The 19,931-nt window shown below is 40.6% G+C and overlaps 1 protein-coding gene across 1 annotated transcript in view; it reads left to right on the top strand.

Moving 5' to 3' along the window:
* The first annotated feature begins 17,966 nt into the window (after positions 1-17,966).
* Positions 17,967-19,931, top strand: part of DNAJC5B (DnaJ heat shock protein family (Hsp40) member C5 beta) — a 40,206-nt gene continuing 38,241 nt past the window's right edge. The window contains exon 1 of the mRNA XM_074146630.1: positions 17,967-18,073. Within this exon, the coding sequence (XP_074002731.1) occupies positions 17,967-18,073 (107 nt within the window). The remainder of the gene's footprint in view (positions 18,074-19,931) is intronic.

Genomic DNA, 19,931 nt, shown 5'->3' with positions numbered 1-19,931 from the left:
CTGTCATCTGCAGATTTAATAAAGCATGCTCTCAAAAATAGTCAGGTCAACAGGGAAAATTCTATGGACGAGCGAGTCCAAGATCTGGAAGAGACCCGAGGAATGGTATTTAGTGTATCCTGTCAACCTTTGCTGACTCCTCTGGGAATGGTTTCCAATCATTTTTGCACCCACGCTGCAGTAGCTTTATCTACTCTGTGGCCCAGGTTCATCCTTCCTAGCTTTAGAGCCTTAATCTGGAGAGTAGTTGCCTAAGGCTAATTTCATAGTCAATAATTAAGGGAAAGACAGAAAAGCCATCCAAGTTATTCTTTGAAGTTGCCTTTGTCTTCACAGAAGAGAAGGAACATAGCACAGCCTTTCTCCTCATTTAGACACTTTGGTTTGTGTCTGCGAAGTTGATCAGATGAAGTGGAATACATAATTTTGTTAATTGTAGTGTCAAAACGGACAGTGTAGAAGGGCAGCATCAGTGAAGACGATCTATGTCACGTGTACCCTGTTCCCATTAGCTACAGGTTTGGTCACTGCTGGATTGAGTTGGTTTGACTTGCTCGGGCAGACTGCGTGTTTGGTTTTGCTTCAGTTTCTGCTATTTTGAATACCATCTTGAAGACTATTTAGAACATTTTCAATATTTGTAATAACTTCAATTTCATTAAACTGCACGTTGGCTAATGGACATGTACCAATTCTGCACCAAAACCAGCAACCTGAAGCAGGAAGTTCAAAAGAGTGATCCCAGAGGATTTCAGGTTTTCTTTGCTTAATTTAAGACCATCCCCCTTTATGCTTCATTTAAGACTGGAGTTTTACTGGCAAGTTATAGCCTCCAGAAACAGGGGCTGAGTGTGGAAACACGCTCACAAAAGTCAGCTCTGAACACAGCTGCAGACTGTCAAAAGTTTAATATCTGTTCAAAGACAACTTTTTGCAATTCCACTGAAGATATTACCGGGAATAACAGAGTGAAAAGGCGATTCTTCTCACAAATTTATTCTTTCTCAAATGCATTTCTGGAAAACTTGCTAGTGTGCACACAGCTTAAATGGTCTCAGCCACTGAAGTTGTGGTTTTCTCAGCAATTACGGTTGTCTGGACAAAAATCCTCATACCACAGAAGTGTTAAAATGACTAAGGGCGTTGGTGTCAGCATAAGCCTGTGGAGAAAGCTTCTCTTTGTGTCATTTTTACATGCATAATAACAGCTGATGCGCAGAATATTTTTAATATCAGAGTGGGAGGATATGAGAACCCCAGGTGCAGTTTCAGAGGTGCAGCTTGCAAGCTTAATGGTGTTATTAGAAGCTGAAAATTCACAGCTTTTTGTGTTGGTAATGGAAGTGGGTTTGGACCCCTATGAACAGACGTTAACGAGTGCTTTGCACATTCGAGGGCGGAATCATTTCTCATCGCAGGGCTCAGTGTACAGTACCTGGTAGCTTCCATGATAAGCTGTCGAGCATCAATCACCCCTTCTGTCTTTGGAAAATGTAGTGGTTTGTTTTGATTTGGTTTTGTAACTTTTTTTTAATGTTTTATACGTTGCCCCAATACCTCATTAAAATTGTACATCCTTTCCAGATTTCTTTACATGAGGGTGTAATTTTCAGCACAGTTTTAAAAAGGATTTAGCACAATCCTTAACAAGGATTTTTTAAAGCAATTTTGGTTGATGTTTTAAAAAAATTAAGTAAGCAGTCCCATAATTGGGGACTTAGGTTTGTATTTGGAAGTCGTATTTAGGTTCAAAAGATTCCTGGTGTCCCATCTGATTCTTTACAGGCCTTTTGGCGTATGGTAAATTGTAATATTAAAACTGAGAATAACAAATACTGCTAGAAGTGAAATAATGAGCTAAAGTTCCTGCTTACCAACTAGGCTGAAACAACGGTGGCTTATTAATCTCACTGTGTTGTGGTGTCAAAAAATAAAGGAAAACAGTTTGTTGTTTAAAGCCCAAAAATGAGACCTTTCTTAATAACACTAGAATTTTTCAGACAAAGAACATTTTAAATCTGTTTCTGATTATATTAAAGGTGAGCACACTCCCTTGTTGCGGAAGCTTATTTGTATGAGAATGTAGAATAGTTGCTTTTTCTATATGCTGAAATTATTGGGAAATTCCTAGCAACAAAAAGGACACATTAACAACAGTCTCCCTTTGGTGGATGGAGCAAAATCAGAAGTGGGAACTGGAGTAACTTGCACCATTTGCACCTCTGATGACTTGGATGACCACACGCAGGAGCCCAGCAGTCTTTCTCTCATCCGTACCTTCCTCTGGCACTTCGGCTTTTTTACTATTCAATTTCATTTTTATTGAAGTGCCATTTCGTGCAATTATTCCCTCACAAGAAGAGTGAAGTTGAAATAAATATTAACTATGATTAGAATTAACAGTTACATTCAGAGAACCATATTAGTAGTAAAAATGTGTACTAATTAGTATTCAAATTAAATTACTCCATTATATTCCAAGTAGTTATTTTTTCTGCCTTTTCAAGAGGTGCTCAAATATACTACCTCAGTTTCTCCATTAAATTTGAGCTCTCGTCCAAAGTTAATCAGGTATTTCAGTTTTGGGGCTTGCTTTTTAGCCAGTTGGTGGGACTGCTCTTCTATCAAAACCTACAGCAGTAGAAGGTAACCCCCATTCAGATGAGCAGAAGTGAGAGGATTAAATATTTGCAGGAACTCATGTTTTTCCAACCGTGTAGCACCCTGACACTTCTTAGTGAAGGAAAGAAAGTGTCGGGGTTAGCGTTAGCGTGACTTCTCCTTGAAAGTCTGGAAAAATATCGGTCTGTCATTCTGCCAGTCTTCCCATTAACTCCCTGAGCAAACCCAGCCAGAAGATTTCATTACGTTCAAGACGCTACCTCTGGTTTTATTTACATTTATTCTTTGCTAGACCTTGTATGTTTAACAATAGCAAAAAGGTAGCTGGAACCCTGTCTGATTTACATCTCGCTACATTTCCCATTAAAACTGAAAGGAATGTTGCCAATACGTCAACAAAAATGCAACAAAGGGACGGGAGGGTTAGTTTACAGAAATTCCTGAATTCCTTTGTCTTGACCGAATGAAAGAAAATTGTTCTTGTAAGACAAGTGCATACTAAAAGGATTAACTCCGATAAACTGACTTTTATGTTCAGATAAAAGCCAGTCCGAGTACTAGGAGAACATTTTTCAATCAATTTCTTAAAAGGAGCTTTGCATTTCATTAGAGACAAGTCTCTTGTTTAAAAGCCGGAGGGGTTGTGGGGGGGCGTTCAGTGCACCGAAACGCAGAGGCTCAGCCTGTTAGGGGTGTGGGGTGCACTGGAAATGTGGTTTTAAAATCCAGCTGTGCTAAAACTGGGTGCTGCTGTGCAGAGGGGCCGTGCCTCTCCATCTCCCACCTCCTAGCTGATTTAGCCCCCCCCCCCCCCCCCCCAAAAAAAAGCAGGACCAGCCAAACAGCACACTACAAGGTGCAGGTGTACTAACTGGCCGTGGGACTGCCCCTTTTGGAGTCAGCCCACAGTTAGACCACAGCGTCTGCACCGTAAAAACTCACCTCGATGGGGTAAATCAGGATTTATGGGATTATGTGGATTATGTGGGCGAGTGCTCAGATACTTTAAAATTCAAAAAGTAGTTCATTTTAGAAAACCTAGTTTTACAATCTCACATAAAAGTATTATTTGGAATATATGTATACCGTATATTGAAATCTATAACAGATAAGCAGAATATATAACATACATGGAATACATAACACATACGTGGAATATATATGTAACATGTTTATGATACAAGACAGGCATAGCAGACTTTGCAGCAAAAGTATGGGTTAACTGGCATAAAGTATTAGTGGTACAAAGTATATACTCAATTTTATGCATGTTCTGACATGCTTTGCTGAGTTGGGATTATGGAGAACACCCTCTAGTCATGTGTCAGAACATCGGTTAAATCTACATAAATCAATACCATGTCAGCAGTTTTCTAGATTAAATTACATGACTAGAGGTTTGTAGCCTACTTTTTACACGTACAGGCCTGAGAAAATAAGCCACTTTTATAATGTTTCATCTCACCTTGGACTCTGATTATTTGTTAGTGGAATCCTTTACCAAGCAATTTCATTCTAAAATGCATAAAATCTGAATAAATATACTAGCTTGCGAATTGTTCAAAACCTGCAAGACAGCATGTTTTATAGAATACCTAAAACCAGGGGAAACCATGACATCTGCTCAGTTGTAGGGAGGAGGTTTTACTTATACACTCAACTAATATTTACACAAAAGAAGTAGAAAAAACATATTCTGCAGTACCTGTGATTTGCCTAAAAAGACAAGGAGAGGGTAATGCCTCTAAAGAAAGATCCTCATGGATTTGGGAACAAATAGGGCCAAATAGCTTAATTTGGGGAAAGATTGGTTATATCGCTGCTGATCTTCATCTGGGTGGTCTGTGGGCAAGCTACACATTATTGCATCTGTAGCCAAGATAATCAATGCCCGGATAATGGGAGAATTGACTTTAATTTGTTAGAAGTCAGAACTAATACTAATACACTACAAGCCAATACCATTTGCATGACAAATGGCTGGTTTATTGCAAGATACGGAGAAAAAAGTACAGCGTTAAACCGTGCTCGTATGAACTCAAAGCAATAATTGCTTTGTAACTCAATTTTCAGATATATTTTTGCTTTCTTGTCACCTCATCATGTGCATATGCATGAATGTCCATTTGTGGAAGCAAATGATGAAGGAGATCTTTCTAAAGACTACTTGGAAAAAAATGCATCATCATGCAAGCTAATTTATAATTGCCACTTATTGTAGGGAAAAACATTGTTTTGTGTGGAATTTGCAACAACACATTAATTTATATTGTGTGTGACTTTTTAAATAATATGCAAATGGGAAAAGAAAGAATTGGTGAAATCCGTTATAGCAAACGGTCTGTTTTGAATTGTGACATCAGAAGTTGATGATGAAAGGTTGCAAAGCGCGGTGCCTGGAGCCAGCAGAGGCGAATGCGAGGAGAACCGACAGTAGCAGCATATCCTGATTGTTTCCAAGCAATTCATAATGCGGATTCTGTTCTGCTCTGACAGGACATAGATGCCACAGCAAATTGTTTCACCTTTCTAGGGCACTGACTCCACGCGTGCAGTAGAAGTCTTCATAATCCTGCCACATTCCAACCAGAGGGTGCTGGTGGCCAGTTTCTACTTGCTGTAAGGAGAAGGCTTCTGCCCAGCTTCCCAGGAAAAGCTTCGATCCAGGTTTATGAATTTGGAATAGAATAAACACGTAACAGTTTGAATTTGGAGGGTTAGCCATTATTCAATATTCTTTTTTCCATTTATTAGGATTGTACAATGCTTGGTGCACGAACTGGCACACGGTTGACCTCGGCTGGAGACGGGAGGTGCGGCAGGACAGCAGCAGTTCCCAAGGACTCCACATCCCTTCCGAAGTAGTCAGGTACTCCCGTGCGAGGATACCACCGTTTGGGAATCCCCGTCCAATATTTGTAAAGTTGTTTTGAAATAATATTTCCAAATAACATGTAAAGGAGCTGGTTTTTAAGGAAAGCAAGAAAATAAAGTACCTCGCTTCTCCTGATGTGAATCATCCTCCCCCCGACTTCTGAAAAAAAAAAAAAAAAGAAAAAAGTAGAATTTAATGTGAGTAAAACCCATAAGATTTCCCAGTCACCTAGAGTAATTTATGGAAAATTTTATAAATAAGAGCTGCAAATGATTGGGTGCTCATTTTCTGTCAATCTCCATCTGGAGTTCTATCACGGATTTATAGACGGCTGGGATCTCACCTTCTGAATCAAAAGGACATTAAAAATTATTTTGTAGGTTTTACAGCAGCCATAAAATTCTTGATTAAATTCTGTCTGATTTCCATAAAGTCCATAGGACTCTTCAATATAGTAGAAGCCTTCCAATCGATTTCCCTGAACTAAGAAATATGAGTTAGGCTGAGGCCTGTGAATATTTACCCCTGAAGATTGTTTTCTGGTAAAGCACAATTCTTTGTTTGTTGGTAGCAATTACCACTGAATTTTGTGGCCTGGATTTTCCATTGCAATCAATAGATGAATCATAAAGCTGAAAAGTGCCTGACGTTCTTTAGCAGGGAATAAATGCCGGGGCTCTACAGCTTTAAGATTATATTTGACCTTATTACGGACAAATCAGCCGACTTGGAAATAAGCAGCTACTAAAGCAGGGGCCATAGTTTTAATACTGGTTTCTTGCTCGGAGGAACAGCCCATGCTCTGTTGTCACAGCTGCCTAATTGCAGTTTGATCACCCAGCTGGAGCACGCACCGGTGACCGCTCGGCGGCTTTGGCAGCTCACGGCTACTACACTAACTTTTTGTTTCTCAATCATAAGCAAATTAAAGCAGGCAGCTGCAAAATCATCAATAGGTTAAATTCATTAGCTGTTCCTGGTATGAAATAAACAGGAAAATGAAGCTCTCCTTGGTCTTAATTAGTTCTTATAAAAGTTGGCAGGGAAACAAAGACATTTGTACACTCCTTTATTTTTCTAAGAGACTTGCCCGAGAGAAAAACCTCAGACATGTAATTTCCTTTTTCTTTTTTTTTTTTTTTTTTTTTTCCCCTCCCCTGCTTAACGCTCTCAGTCAGAGGCTTAACCCAGCACCCTCCCTCCGAGGGCAGAGAGAAAGGTGGTTTGGCAGAGGGTTCGGGTTTGTCTATGTTGTGCGGATCGGGGCACGTTCCGAGGAGCCTGCACAAGCTGTTTGGGGCCACATTCACTATTTACAGGCTCCCGTCCGGGGTAATTCCTCCGCAGGAGAAGCCTCCGCCGAGCCCTGTGGTTCCACGATCATTACCGCTGGCTCCGGGCCATGCCACATCACCCAGCAGTACAAATTTGATCTGGATCAGGTGTGGGCACACGATTACTTTTTTTTTTTTTTTTTTTTTTTGTTCAAATTAGCAGAGCGCTTCGTGAGGATTTTATGCTGCCTGTCTGCTTTTATCCTGGTTGCAAGGGGAACGCGCGGTGCCGGAACCCACAGAGGGGTTAGGGCTGTGTGGGCGACTGATGCCTGTCGTGGCAGCCATCCCGCCGGGGCAAAGTTAACCTCTCAAAGTTTTGCTGGAAAAAATTGAATTGGCAGAGAGCGTTTCAGCAGGAACGGCGCCTTGTGTCACGCACCCCCAGCACTGTAAAGCTGGCAGCAGAAACCTCCAAAATGGGGAGATTTAGGTTGGATATTAGGAAGAAATTCTTTACTGAGGGTGGTGAAGCACTGGAACAGGTTGTGGGTTGTGGATGCCCCATCCCTGGAGGTGTTCAAGGCCAGGTTGGATGGGGCTTTGAGCAACCTGGACAGGACAAGGGGTAATGGTTTTAAATTGGAAGACGGGAGATTTAGATTAGATATTAGGAGGAAATTCTTTCCTGTGAGGGTGGTGAGACACTGGAACAGGTTGCCCAGAGAAGCTGTGGCTGCCCCATCCCTGGGAGTGTTTAAGGCCCAGGCTGGATGGGGCTTTGAGCAACCTGGTCTGGTGGGATGTGTCCCTGCCCATGGCAGGGGGTAGGAACTGGATGATCTTTAAGGTCCCTTCCAACTCTAACCATTCTATGATTCTATGATTCTATTTAATATGCTGCCAAATGTTGTCCTGTCCTATAGCCACAGGCTGGTCCAGAGGAGTCTTAATTCACAGAATCATAGAATCACAGGATGGTTTGGGCTGGAAGGGACCTTAAAGATCATCGAGTTCCAAACCCCCTGCCATGGAATTAGAATTCGTGCTATTTTCCACAGAATTCACTCGTGCTTCGTGCTTGTAGGGCATTCTGGCCCCTGTGTACTTTTCAAGGTGCGGTTTTGTGGTGAGCTGAAGGCAATGTAAGATTTTACTGCTGCTGAAGAGGTGTGATGTCACCACTTCCATTGCATCAGCTCGAGTAATGATGCCAGTCGTGGAGTGAGTCAGACTGCCAACTTGATTTTACTGAAAACTAAGTGAAAAAAAATTGTAAGGCAAAAAAAAATTTATAGTAATAATAATAAAAAAATCAGTGAAAGTTTGGAGCGCTCCTTTGCTGGCAGCCCTCACGTTGACTCGAGCCAACTGTAAACCCACAGGTTCAGACTTTTGAGTTTCAGCTCTGAGTATTTTCTAGATGAAAGGCCTTGTCATAATAAGGGGGAGAAAAAAAACTAAGAACAGTTGTGATAAATTGTTAACAATGAAGCTATTAATTTACTGAAGCTTTAGTCTGCTGAATTATTGGGAAATATTTCCAGTGGCTTTTTCTACACCTAGTATGGGGAGAATAGCATTCATGCTTATGGTTTTGCTTCTTTACTTTATTAGTGAAATATTTCTGCTAATTAAAAACATTTTTAGGAATTTTTGCTTTCTCTCAGTAAATGACATTTTAAAAAAAAATACACCTGAGACTTCTCTCTTTTCATCCATTAATCTGTAATTCCTCTACTCCTGGGATTGTGTATTGCTTCAAATCTTTGATTTTTAACTCAGCCACTGACCAGACATTCCCATCTGGATCTAGATAACCAGATAAGATAGTTACTCCTCAGCACTTTAGAAAAGAGTTTACCTTTCTCAGCCATCAATTAAGCGAGCATTTCTAAGGAAGTGTAATAAATCCCATGTGAGGATTAATGAAGCCTTAAAAAGGAATGGCTACTGACTGCCACCCCCCCTGCTGCATCCCCTCCCTTCTGGGAACTACTCAGGTAAGGAACCAGCTTGCAGGAATTTGGGAGAGAACAGTTAGGGGGTTGGTGTGGGATGGAATCGAGGACAATGTTGGAGGTTTCAGGAAAGAACTTGCTTAGGAAAAGGCTGCAGGAGGTCTCAAAGTGTGGTTTAAGAAAACTGTGAAGGAGGAACAAGTGGGGAGAACTGTTAGAAGCTGGAGAAAGGCTGTACCTGGTGGGGAGGACTGAAAGCAGCGGTTGATTCCCAGGGAGCAGGTACCAAGAAGGTGTGGTGCTGCCATTTGGAGAGTTGGGGTTGTTCAGCCTGGAGAAGAGAAAGCTCCAGGGAGACCTTATAACAGCCTTCCAATACCTGAAGGAGGCTACAGGAGAGTTGGGGGGGGGCTCTTGATCAGGGAGTGGAGCCATAGGATGAGGGGGAATGGTTTTAAATTGAAAGAGGGGAGATTTAGATTAGATATTTAGGAAGAAATTCTTTCCTGTGAGGGTGGTGAGGCACTGGAACAGGTTGCCCAGAGAAGCTGTGGCTGCCCCATCCCTGGAGGGGTTCAAGGCCAGGCTGGATGGGGCTTTGAGCAACCTGGTCTGGTGGGAGGTGTCCCTGCCCATGGCAGGGGGGTTGGAACTGGATGATCTTTAAGGTCCCTTCCAACTCTAACCATTCTATGATTCCTTCATCTGTTTCTGGTAAAATGAACTTAAAAGTAGTTCAAAGCACTCATTTATACTGTTCAAGCTAATCTTACTGTTTCTTAGCTGTAGCTGATTAGGCTATGCCAAAATGAATAACCCTGCTACCAAAACTGTGGGTTTGTTAACTTATGGTAGGAAGTGGTAGAATAATGCCTTAAAGTGCCACAGCTGTTTGCAAAATAAATTATCAAGGCACGGCCTAAATAAGGAATCGGGGAACTCTCTTCACTTTTACTTGAAGTCCTAGATAACTCACCTCTGAGTTATCAAAACTACATAAATGAGAGACTTCCCGTCCTTTGTTTTCAGAAAGAAATTTAAATGAAAGCCAGAGAGATTATTATGCTTTACATCTTAGTTATGGCTACCTCCGTGACCCACTTTAAATTAGGGAGGACAGATCGACCTTTCTTCTAAACCACAGGTAAAAATAAAATTCCCAATGTTCCACTGAGTATCTTGTTGAAGAAGTTAAGTGTATTACTATTATGTTAAATTTAATATTATGTTAACTAAACATAGTTAACTATGTTAAACTTAATTTTTTAAGCCTCATTTAATTTCTAGAGGAAAAAAAAATGGTTATATCATGTCACGTAGGTAGTCCACCAGGCCTTTGAACTGGATTTACTGGAATGATCTGGGAAGTTACAGGTCTGGATTGTTTCTCTGTGTCAAGCTGACCACATAAAGGCATGAGCAGTTTGGATACGCAACTGACTGTTCATTTAAGGTTTGTACTTCTTGAGTCTGCTACTTTTTCCAATGCTGCAGTTGTGGAAAGATATTAAAAACCCAGCACATATTTAAATTGAGATATTCTATGTGAATAGTAACAGAAGGTCACAATATGTTCAGAGAATTCAAATATATGAATGTTCTCTTATGAATACTTAGTTCTTGTGTAGTTGGAGTTGCAGATGGGTTACCAGATGGAATACCTTCCTTCCAATATAGTTATATGTATTTAAAAACAGATGCAATGCAATCAGATTATTTAAATCAATTCTGTTATTACTTTTGAAGCCATAATGTCAGTAACTATTCTGTAACAGAGAAATGTGGCAAGAGGAATGTAATTTCTTGCTGTAGAATTGTTAGGCTTGTCAAAGATCTCAAAAGGCTCGCTCTGAAGAAAGAAGCTTAAACGAATTCTCTCTTCTTTTGGAGATTGTTTGAGAACCCAATAGGTCGCATGCACGACAGCTCACTACATGTCCAGGGGTATATGGAGCAGAAGTGGCTAAAAAAGAAACAAGAACATTTTGGGACATAGCTGCCTCAGATGTACTCTTCCCCTTGTTAACAAAAATCAGTCCATGTGTCTGAGCCAGAGACCCAACACATCTTGGCAGAAACATCCTTTTCCACTTGCTCAGTCTTTTGCCCTTCGATTAGCTTGCTCAGCTGGGTGTTATTAAGGTTGACATCACCACAGCACAGTATTCAAAAATAAAACAAAAGAGATAGATCCTGCCCAAAGAGTGAAAAAACAGTGCACGCTACCACTGTGTACACCCTTTTTCAGTGTGCATATTCTCTCATCTCATCAGCCTACTTTCCATTACTCATATCCTCATGCTTTACTTGTTTTGGGTCTTTTTTTCTTTTTTTTTCTTTTTTTTTTTTTTTCAGACTGCCATTCATTCCCCTGTGAAAAGTCATCGCTTAGCAAGAGCTCTTGTTTCAGTCCTCTCACCTGCCTTCTTTCTCTTATCACTTCTGGTCAGTCACCAAGATAAACTCCAACAATCTTGCTAATGTTCTTACCCCCTTTTTAGCAGAACAAGGCACAGAAATTAGCGACAATAGAAATCACACTAGATATGTTTCGGGGAAAGGAGGCAGGGCCACCTAGAGCAGGCTGCCCAGGACCACGTCCAGGTGGCTTTTGAAGATCTCCAATGATGGAGACTCTACAGTCTTTCCGGGCAGCCTGTGCCAGTGCTTAGTCACCCTCACAGTGGAAAAGTGTTTCCTGATGTTCAGAGGGAACCTCCTGTGTTTCAGTGTGTGCCCGCTGCCTCTGGTCCTGTCACTGGGCACCACTGAAAAGAGCCTGGCTCTGTCCTCTTTGCACCCTCCCTTCAGGTATTTATGTCCATTGATGAGATCCCCCTCAGCCTTCTCTTCTCCAGGCAGAACAGTCCCAGCTCTCTCAGCCTGTCCTCAGAGGAGATATTCTCCAGACCCTTAATCATCTTTATTGTCCTATGTCGGACTCTCTCCAGTATGTCCATGTCTCTCTTGTACTGTGGGGACCTGGTCTGGACACAGTACTCCAGGTTTGGCCTCACCAGTGCTGAGCAGAGGGAAAGGATCACCTCACTTAACCTGCTGACTTTACTTAAGTATGTCAGCAAGATAACTTATTTCAGTCCCCAAATTCCTCTGAGTAAAATCTGAGATTTTCTTTCCCTGTCACTATTGGCAGAAAGAGTGAGAAGCTGTAGGTTCTCCATGAAGGTCAAGAGGGCCCTGTCTGACCACTTGTACCTCCTTCATCCTTTGATGATGTCAATATTAACACTGCCAGATTCAACAAACTACGAAAACAATCCAGCTTTTAAAAATTGTCGTTCCTTGCCTTGGAAGCTAAAAATTCACACCGCTGTTGAGCAATGATGCCAGTCCTTTCATGCATTTCGGCTCCAGGCTCTTAGTTCCTGAACTTGCTGTGAGCCAGGAAGAGGAGGGAGCGATGGGAGGAAGGACCGAGAGTGACTCAGAGTTCCTCAACCCTGAGCTCCGGTTTGGTGTAACCGTAGGCTTCTGAAGCAACCCTGGACCTCCTGCTCTGTCTGGGCCATGTTTCAAATTTTTATAGGCTGATTCGCAACTTTACCTTTCCAGACGTGTTCTGATTTGTCTGCTTTGAAATGCATGGAACATATAAATGAAATGTAAAGTGTAAGTAAGGCCTTTTAGATATAAATTCCTTTAGGAACAGGACTGCCTTTTAGTTTTGCATTGCCTGCCACAGTGAGGTTGTGGGGCACTACTAGGTGTTACAATACAAAAAAAAAAAATATTAATGAGAAGAGTGAATAAGTATTAAATTATATGTTTTATTCTTCTAAATTATATAGCTGATCTGACAGAAGAGTTATAACAGTTCATTAAAGTTTGAGTCTTTTAAAGATTCATTAGAATGTGCTTAGGGTATAAAATCCCCAAAGGAAAAAAAATAGATTTGCAGAGATAGTGTTCATTTTGATGTACTTTAGCTTTGGGACAACAATTTCTTTCAAACGAAAGAATTGTGCTTGTAAGAAAAGCAATGTAGGTTACAGAGCAGCGTGAGATCAACACACCAGAGGGAGCTGTGTTCACACAGAACTGCAGGTCTAGCTTTGTGACAAGATTGCAAAACGGTGAGATTTTTCTTGATGATAGGATGAACATAAGTAGAGGATTTTGGTATGATCAGTAAAATCAGAATGATTTTATTTTCTTTTTTTTATATTATTCCCCCTTCATTTCTTACCATTAAAAAGTGTGCTTTTTGTTTTGTTTTGCAAGAATGATGAAGTCATTTCAAAGATTGAGATCATGCAAGGTGATTGAATAATCTGTTTTCTTGTGTTCGTACGATGTAATAAATAGAATTAGCTGTACCTACTCTGTTGTTAATGTCCTGGAAAAGATACTTTGACAATGCTACTCTGACTTCTCATAACTATGAAAAACACTGACAGTTTAGGTTGAAATGTGCCTTGCCTTGTCCCCATTCTAGGCTGAAATTTGAGGGAATGACTGAAATTAAAGAATATACCTAGGAACAAGAGAAATGTTAAAATCGCATTAAAAAGCACCCACTTAATTATTTTTGATTAGCCATCACACTTTTGCTTCCTTTTTCATAAATAGTGTTGTTATATCATTGTAGTTAATTATGCTTGGGTTTTAGATTGGTTTTTGGTTTTTTGGTTGGTTTTTTTTTTTAAATTGATTTATAATTCCAGTCTTGCAGTTGAATCCAAGCACAAACTCACTGACTCTTGCCAAAGCAGACTTCACTGGGTTGTGGAAATTCATGAGTCCATTTGCAGGACTTTAATCTACATAAAAGTAGATTATTTTTACTGGGTGTACTGGGTGTTCGTGGCAAGCTTCCAGTAGCAGGGTGCTGTATGGACGCCCCTGTGGGAGAAGGTCGGGGCTGGATACAGCCAGCTCCACAACAAACCCACCACAAGTCCCGGATGGAAATGTTTGACACAGTTATGATTTAGCAGCAATTCAAAATTTGTCAATGATGTAAGGTAGATCGAGAGGTTGAAAGTTTAGCAGCACTTAATCATTAACCGGTTTAGAGGTTTACAAGGTGAGTGAACAGAATAATTGAACAGTGACTTAATTGCAGATTTCAAGATCGCAAGATGCACGCTGACTTACTGTAAGGTATCCCAAATCAATATATACACTTAGGGGCAAAAGCACAGATCTCAAATTAATACACATACTCATGAGCAAAATACAAGCATGTGCGCACGCGCACAGGTCTCTGATTGCTCAAATCAGGAATTTCTGAACAGCAGACAACTTAAAAGAACCGACAGGTACGGCTTCCCCCTAGACCAGGTTGCTCAAAGCCCCATCCAGCCTGGCCTTGAACACCTCCAGGGATGGGGCAGCCACAGCTCCTCTGGGCAACCTGTTCCAGTGTCTCACCACCCTCACAGGAAAGAATGTCTTTCTAGTATCTAATCTAAATCTCCCCTCTTTCAGTTTGAAACCATCAGAGAAGCTCCACCAGGGTAAGAGAAGACATCCTACATCTTCTGTTTTGAAATAAAAATTTACAAGAACTCAGGAGGAGCCGTAAAGGGAGTTAATTGTCTTCTTGAAGAGACTATATAGTAAACCTAAGCCATGGCTGTTCTCAAAAAAGTGAAGTTTTGAGCAAGACTGTTGTATCGTTAAACAAATTTGCATGGGGAAAAAAGACAAACTCAAGACCCCGTCGAAAATAAAGCACAGAAGAACAACTGACTAAATACATGAATGTCCCATATTTTTTTGGTGTCATTAACTCCCGGATATATCAGCCTTTGGCCTCATCAATGTTTTATTCGTTCTTTCATAGGTCTTCCTGAGAGATAACCAATTGGATACTGGACAAACAAACAAAAAGAGTAATCAGACTCCACTGACCTGTTTACCTTTGATTGTGAAGGATGAAAAGCAGCAGCCGCTTTCCGTGGAACTGGGCTTCTCCTGGCACTTGCTTCTTTCCTTTTGGATTATATTGGCATAAAGGCATCAAGATACTGAACTGATCATGTTGTGAGTTTACGCATGCCAGACTCTGTTCCATCTCTTTTTGAAGCAGGTACGTTATTGGAATCACCTTGCCTTATTTTTCAGCGCAGATCCAAATTAGTGATGGGTATGGTAGAAAAAAGGCATATTATTACAGCCCCTGTATAAGTTAGTTAATCCTGGGTAGTATAAAATTTGTACAGAAAAAATTTGAAGTTAACTGGGGTCCCGTTCTCTTCAGGGATGTGGTTTTGTTATCAGAATTTGGATTGTCTTTTAATAGATTTTATTGTCATTCAAGGAAGAAAATGGTATTTTCTTGACTGAAACAAAACTACATGACTTGAAAATAGGATTATAATGTAATTTCAGCCATCAGGAATGGATCTTGTACTAAAATTCTAACTTTTATATCTTCCTTAATAAAGAGAGCATGACTTTTTCTAGAGAAGCATCATCTCATTGTCCTTTCAGTATTTTATAGGACTGCTTTAAATAAGTAAGAAATAACTTTGAGTAGCTAGACCTTCAAGGTGATTAATCACTAAGAGACTGAATAGGCCCGTGAGATTAAATTTCCGTAGCTGACTGGGTTATTAAAATTAGTTTATGAGAAGTACAAATTACACGACTTTTAACTTCTTCAGAATAAAATCCACCATAACTTTAATTTTATTTTATTCGTCAGGGTTAGCATGTAGCTAATCAGCCTTATGTAACAGAATTTTTAAATAATGCTTTATATCTGTGGCTTCATACGGATGCCTGCCATCATCTTGTGTGTTAACACATTTGATGTGCCTTGTGTGAATCCAGTGTGATCAGGATAGATCCCAAGATTATGTTAAATATGACCTGGACATACCATTATTAACAAGTAGAATTGTAACTGCTGCGGAAGGTAAAGTAATATCAATAAGCTTGTATATTATTTCATTGTTAATTACAAATGAAAGTTCAGTCCATTTAGTTGATGGCTTGTACAACACCCAAAAGTAGGAAGGATTTTTTTTTCAGCAGATCACAAGACCCTAAACCATGTGTTAGCTTATTAGAAAAAGAAAACATTAAAGTAAATATGGATAAATTTAGGTCTTTTAGAAAAATCAGGTACTGTGTGCCAGAATTACTTGGTTTGTTATATTTCTGTGTGTATTTATACGGTATTTGATGTTCTTTTTGGTACTGAACAAAGCTGAAGGGCTTAGAAGTGTTACATGGCTGGTTCTGAACCAAAATGTGGTCTAGTAAATAATACATGAATAATGGCAAGATAGTGTTTCCAGCTCAGTAGTGAGAAGGGTGAAATAGCAGAGTGGGTAGTCTTACCTAACAAAACAGGTTCTCAGAAATTTTTCTTATGGCTGGGGTTACAGCTCACTTTTAGGTTTTGCCTGTGATCGCTTGTCAACATCTGGAGAAATAAAGAGGTTGTGGTGAGAGTTTTGTTGCAGCAAGTCTACCATCAAAGAGCTGCAGCTTTCTCTTATGAATGATAGGTATCTATACCTGGTCTTTTAAATGATGGTTGATATGAGTTTCTTCATATCATTGCCTATCATTAGCTAGATCTGGTTTAAAAACGTTTGGTTCTTCAAATCCAGAAGGGTGAACTACGAACTGTAAGGAGGTAGTAGAGCCTCTCAGTGGAGAATTACTTGTTTGTCTGCTTTGCCTCTGTGATGAAAGAAGGAATGAACTGAAGTGGATTAAATCTGTCACCCTGTGCTTAACCTTCATTGGCACGGTACTGTAAGGGCACCTTGTTAAATTTATCACAAGCTCACAAATTCAGCCCAAAGTATTGTATCTCAAATAAGATAGAACCCTGATTGATGTTGGCAATGTGCCCTTGTGGCCAAGAAGGCCAATGGTCTCCTGGGGTGCATTAAAAAGGGCATGGCCAGCAGGTTGAGGGAGATCATCCTCCCCCTCTGCTCTGCCCTGGTGAGGCCACATCTGGAGCACTGTGTCCAGTTCTGCCCCCCCACCCCCCCAGGTCAAGAAGGACAGGGAACTGCTGGAGAGGGTACAGCAGAGGACTACAAAGATGATCAAGGGAATGGAGCATCTCTCTGATGAGGAAAGGCTGAGAGACCTGGAGCTGTTTAGCCTGGAGAAGAAAAGACTGAGAGGGGATCTCATCAATGCTTACCAATATCTAAAAGGGCGGGTGTTAAGTGGATGGGGTCAGGCTCCTCTCATTGGTGCCCGGTGACAGGACAAGGTAAGGACACAAGCTGGAACACAGGAAGTTCCATCTGAACATGAGGAGGAACTTCTTTCCTCGAGGATGGCAGAGCCCTGGAACAGGCTGCCCAGAGAGGTGGTGGAGTCTCTGTCTCTGGAGATTTTCAAACCCTGCCTGGACACGTTCCTGTGCAACCTGCTCTGGCAGGGGGTTGGACTAGATGATCTCCAGAGGTCCCTTCCAATCCCTAAAATCTGTGATTCTGTGATAAGTTTGCAATAAACACTGGTTTTTGTAATACTGAGGTCAATTCTTGGTGTCTAGTTTCGTTACCTGGGTCCAGATTCATCCCTCCTGTCCTCAGGCACAGTTGAGTTAGGAATGCAGCCATCCTGAGCAGGCTGTAGAGGTAATAAGGAGAAAGTGCTTGTTCAGTTATCCTCTGAGTATGTATCTCTGTCTGTTGACAATACAAGGAGTCTAGTTTGACGAAGCTTCAAAATTAATCACTCATCTTGAACACCTAAAATTGGTTAGGCTGAATCTGAGTCCTTGTGTTGAGAAAGCAAAAATTCACTGCTGTGTTGCATTAGGTTACACTCAGAGGTACAAAGCTCTTACTCCTGTGCAAGAAGCCAATAGCCTTAACAAATAGTAGATTTATTCTTCTAAGACTTAGGAAAGATAGATGTAACAAAACACAATTAAAACTAGGTGGAAATACTATGTGCAGGCATTCATGCTGCAGGAAATTTAGCCAGTCATTTCGGTGAGAGCAACATCAAGCCTTTTATGTGAACAGTGACACCTAACACAAGAGCTTCTGTTCTTTGGTTTTTGCTTTTCCATTTTCTCAAATAATTTTGAAATATCTTAAGGGATGGAAGATAATTTAGAGGATATTTTATTCTGGTTTCTCTTTTATGTATTTTTAACCTTTTACTACCTGATTAAAATCTATTAAAATGAACAATAAGAAATATTCTCCATATATACTTGTAGTCCCTGCTGTTTGAAATTCTGCTCTACATTAGCAGCTTTGGTAATGCACTGCTGACATGGCTGAACAGAGGCAACGTGCTTTGTCAACATCGGGGGAAGCGCTATATAAAATCCTGGCCCTAGAAAAAGGAGCGACACATGATGAGATTAAGAAGTCCTACAGGTATGTAAAATGCGCCTTACAACATGTCTAGAAATGCTTGTGTCTCTGGCATGATTGTGGTGGTAAAACCTTTTGAGTTACCTGCACTGTAGACATTCATTGTCACAATTATTTTTTTTTATTTTTTTTTTTTTGCACCATGAGAGCCTGAAAAGAATCAGAGATGATGCAGTGTGAACCTACTGATTTCTTCCCACAAGCAATCCTTGTGCTTCATCTCAAATGTTCGAATCTAGCTGAATGAGAGGTCGGACCGTTGGGATGAAACAACACAGACCATGCTTGCAAAGTGCGGTCTTTGAACACTGCACCCAGTTCTTGTGTTAACATCTTTTCCTGAGGTATATTGAAAAGTAAAGCAAATGCAGAAAAGTGCTATAATAACAATTCAAGAACTAGAGTAAGAGTCATAAGGAGTCTGATCAGTTTATCTTGTCATGAAAAAAGAAGAGCAATAGATTATTTGATTATAGTGTGTAGTATTTTTGAAAGGGAAAAATGCTAGGTGTGAGAAGGTTCTTCACTTCAGGACAAGAGGTAACGGGCAAAAACTTGAACATAGGAAGTTCCATCTGAACGTGAGGAGGAACTTCTTTCCTGTGAGGGTGGCAGAGCCCTGGAAGAGGCTGCCCAGAGAGGTGGTGGAGTCTCCTTCTCTGGAGACATTCCAAACCCACCTGGACACGTTCCTGTGCAACCTGCTCTGGGTGACCCTGCTCTGGCAGGGGGTTGGACTAGATGATCTCCAGAGGTCCCTTTCAACCCCAGATCATTCTGTGATTCACTTCATGTAGGCAGGTATAAGCAAACCCAGTGCTTGGAATCTAAAAACAATTCAAGCTGAAAAAGAGGTGCACGGTTTTCACAGTGAGCATAACCAACCGCCAAAACATACTGGCACAGGAAATGGGAACTTCTCTATTGCAAAAGAGGAGAGGATTTTAAGATAAGTTTTACTCAAGCCCAAGTTATCAAAATGGTGAAAAGTATTTTATTGTTGAAATGTAACAAGACCTAGAAGTAAGACTAGAAGATTTTATGGGTCATTTTGCTCTTAAATCTGTTCTGCTGCTATTAAAAAGAGAAAGAACTTTAAATGTCACGAGTGAAATAGATGTTCCTGACATTGAAATATGCCAGGCATGTACTTGCGGGTTTAATAAATACAGTTAAACTTTTATGACAGCATCGCTCTGGGTGTTGTTGGTTGCACTGTATTACCAGTCAAACTTTAACACAACTTGCCTTTCCGATCAAATGCAAGAATCTATTTGAACTGGAAAAGAGGTTATGAAATAGATACACTTGCGTCATTGTTTAGTTTGAATTTTGCTGGGACTCTTTCTTTTCAAACAAATTGCATCTCTCCCGCTTCCTGTTCCTAAAGGCAGATATTCAATGGAGGTGGGAGAAGTAGTGAGTGCTCAAACTTTTCACACGACGGAAGGAAAGCTGTCAACATCTCATGATGCTGTTGTCTTGCATAACTATACCACGGGGGGATAAACTTACTACAGTATCAAATTCACTCATGACTTGCACCTTCTGTGTCCCTGTAGTACAGCCTGGCTGCAGAAACCATCTTCTGTACCAAACCTCATGTTTTCCCTGTTGCTTTTACATTTAAATTTATGGACAGGAGGCCTTCTTTAATCCCCAAAGGAGAGAGTTGTCATGGAAGAATGTAGAATGGAATTAACTATATTTCATGCTGAACATGAAGAAGGATGATTTACACAGTGATCTATGGTAACACTGTCAGTGGTGCTTTATCCATCTTTATTAGTAATTATAGCAAAAAAAAGGCTGCTTCTGACTAAAGTGGAAATGTCAGAGGGATTCACTTTTAATGAAGTAG

Source organism: Numenius arquata, chromosome 4, assembly GCF_964106895.1.
Source record: "Numenius arquata chromosome 4, bNumArq3.hap1.1, whole genome shotgun sequence".
Lineage (NCBI taxonomy): Eukaryota > Metazoa > Chordata > Aves > Charadriiformes > Scolopacidae > Numenius > Numenius arquata.
This window is presented reverse-complemented; position numbering and strand designations above follow the sequence as displayed.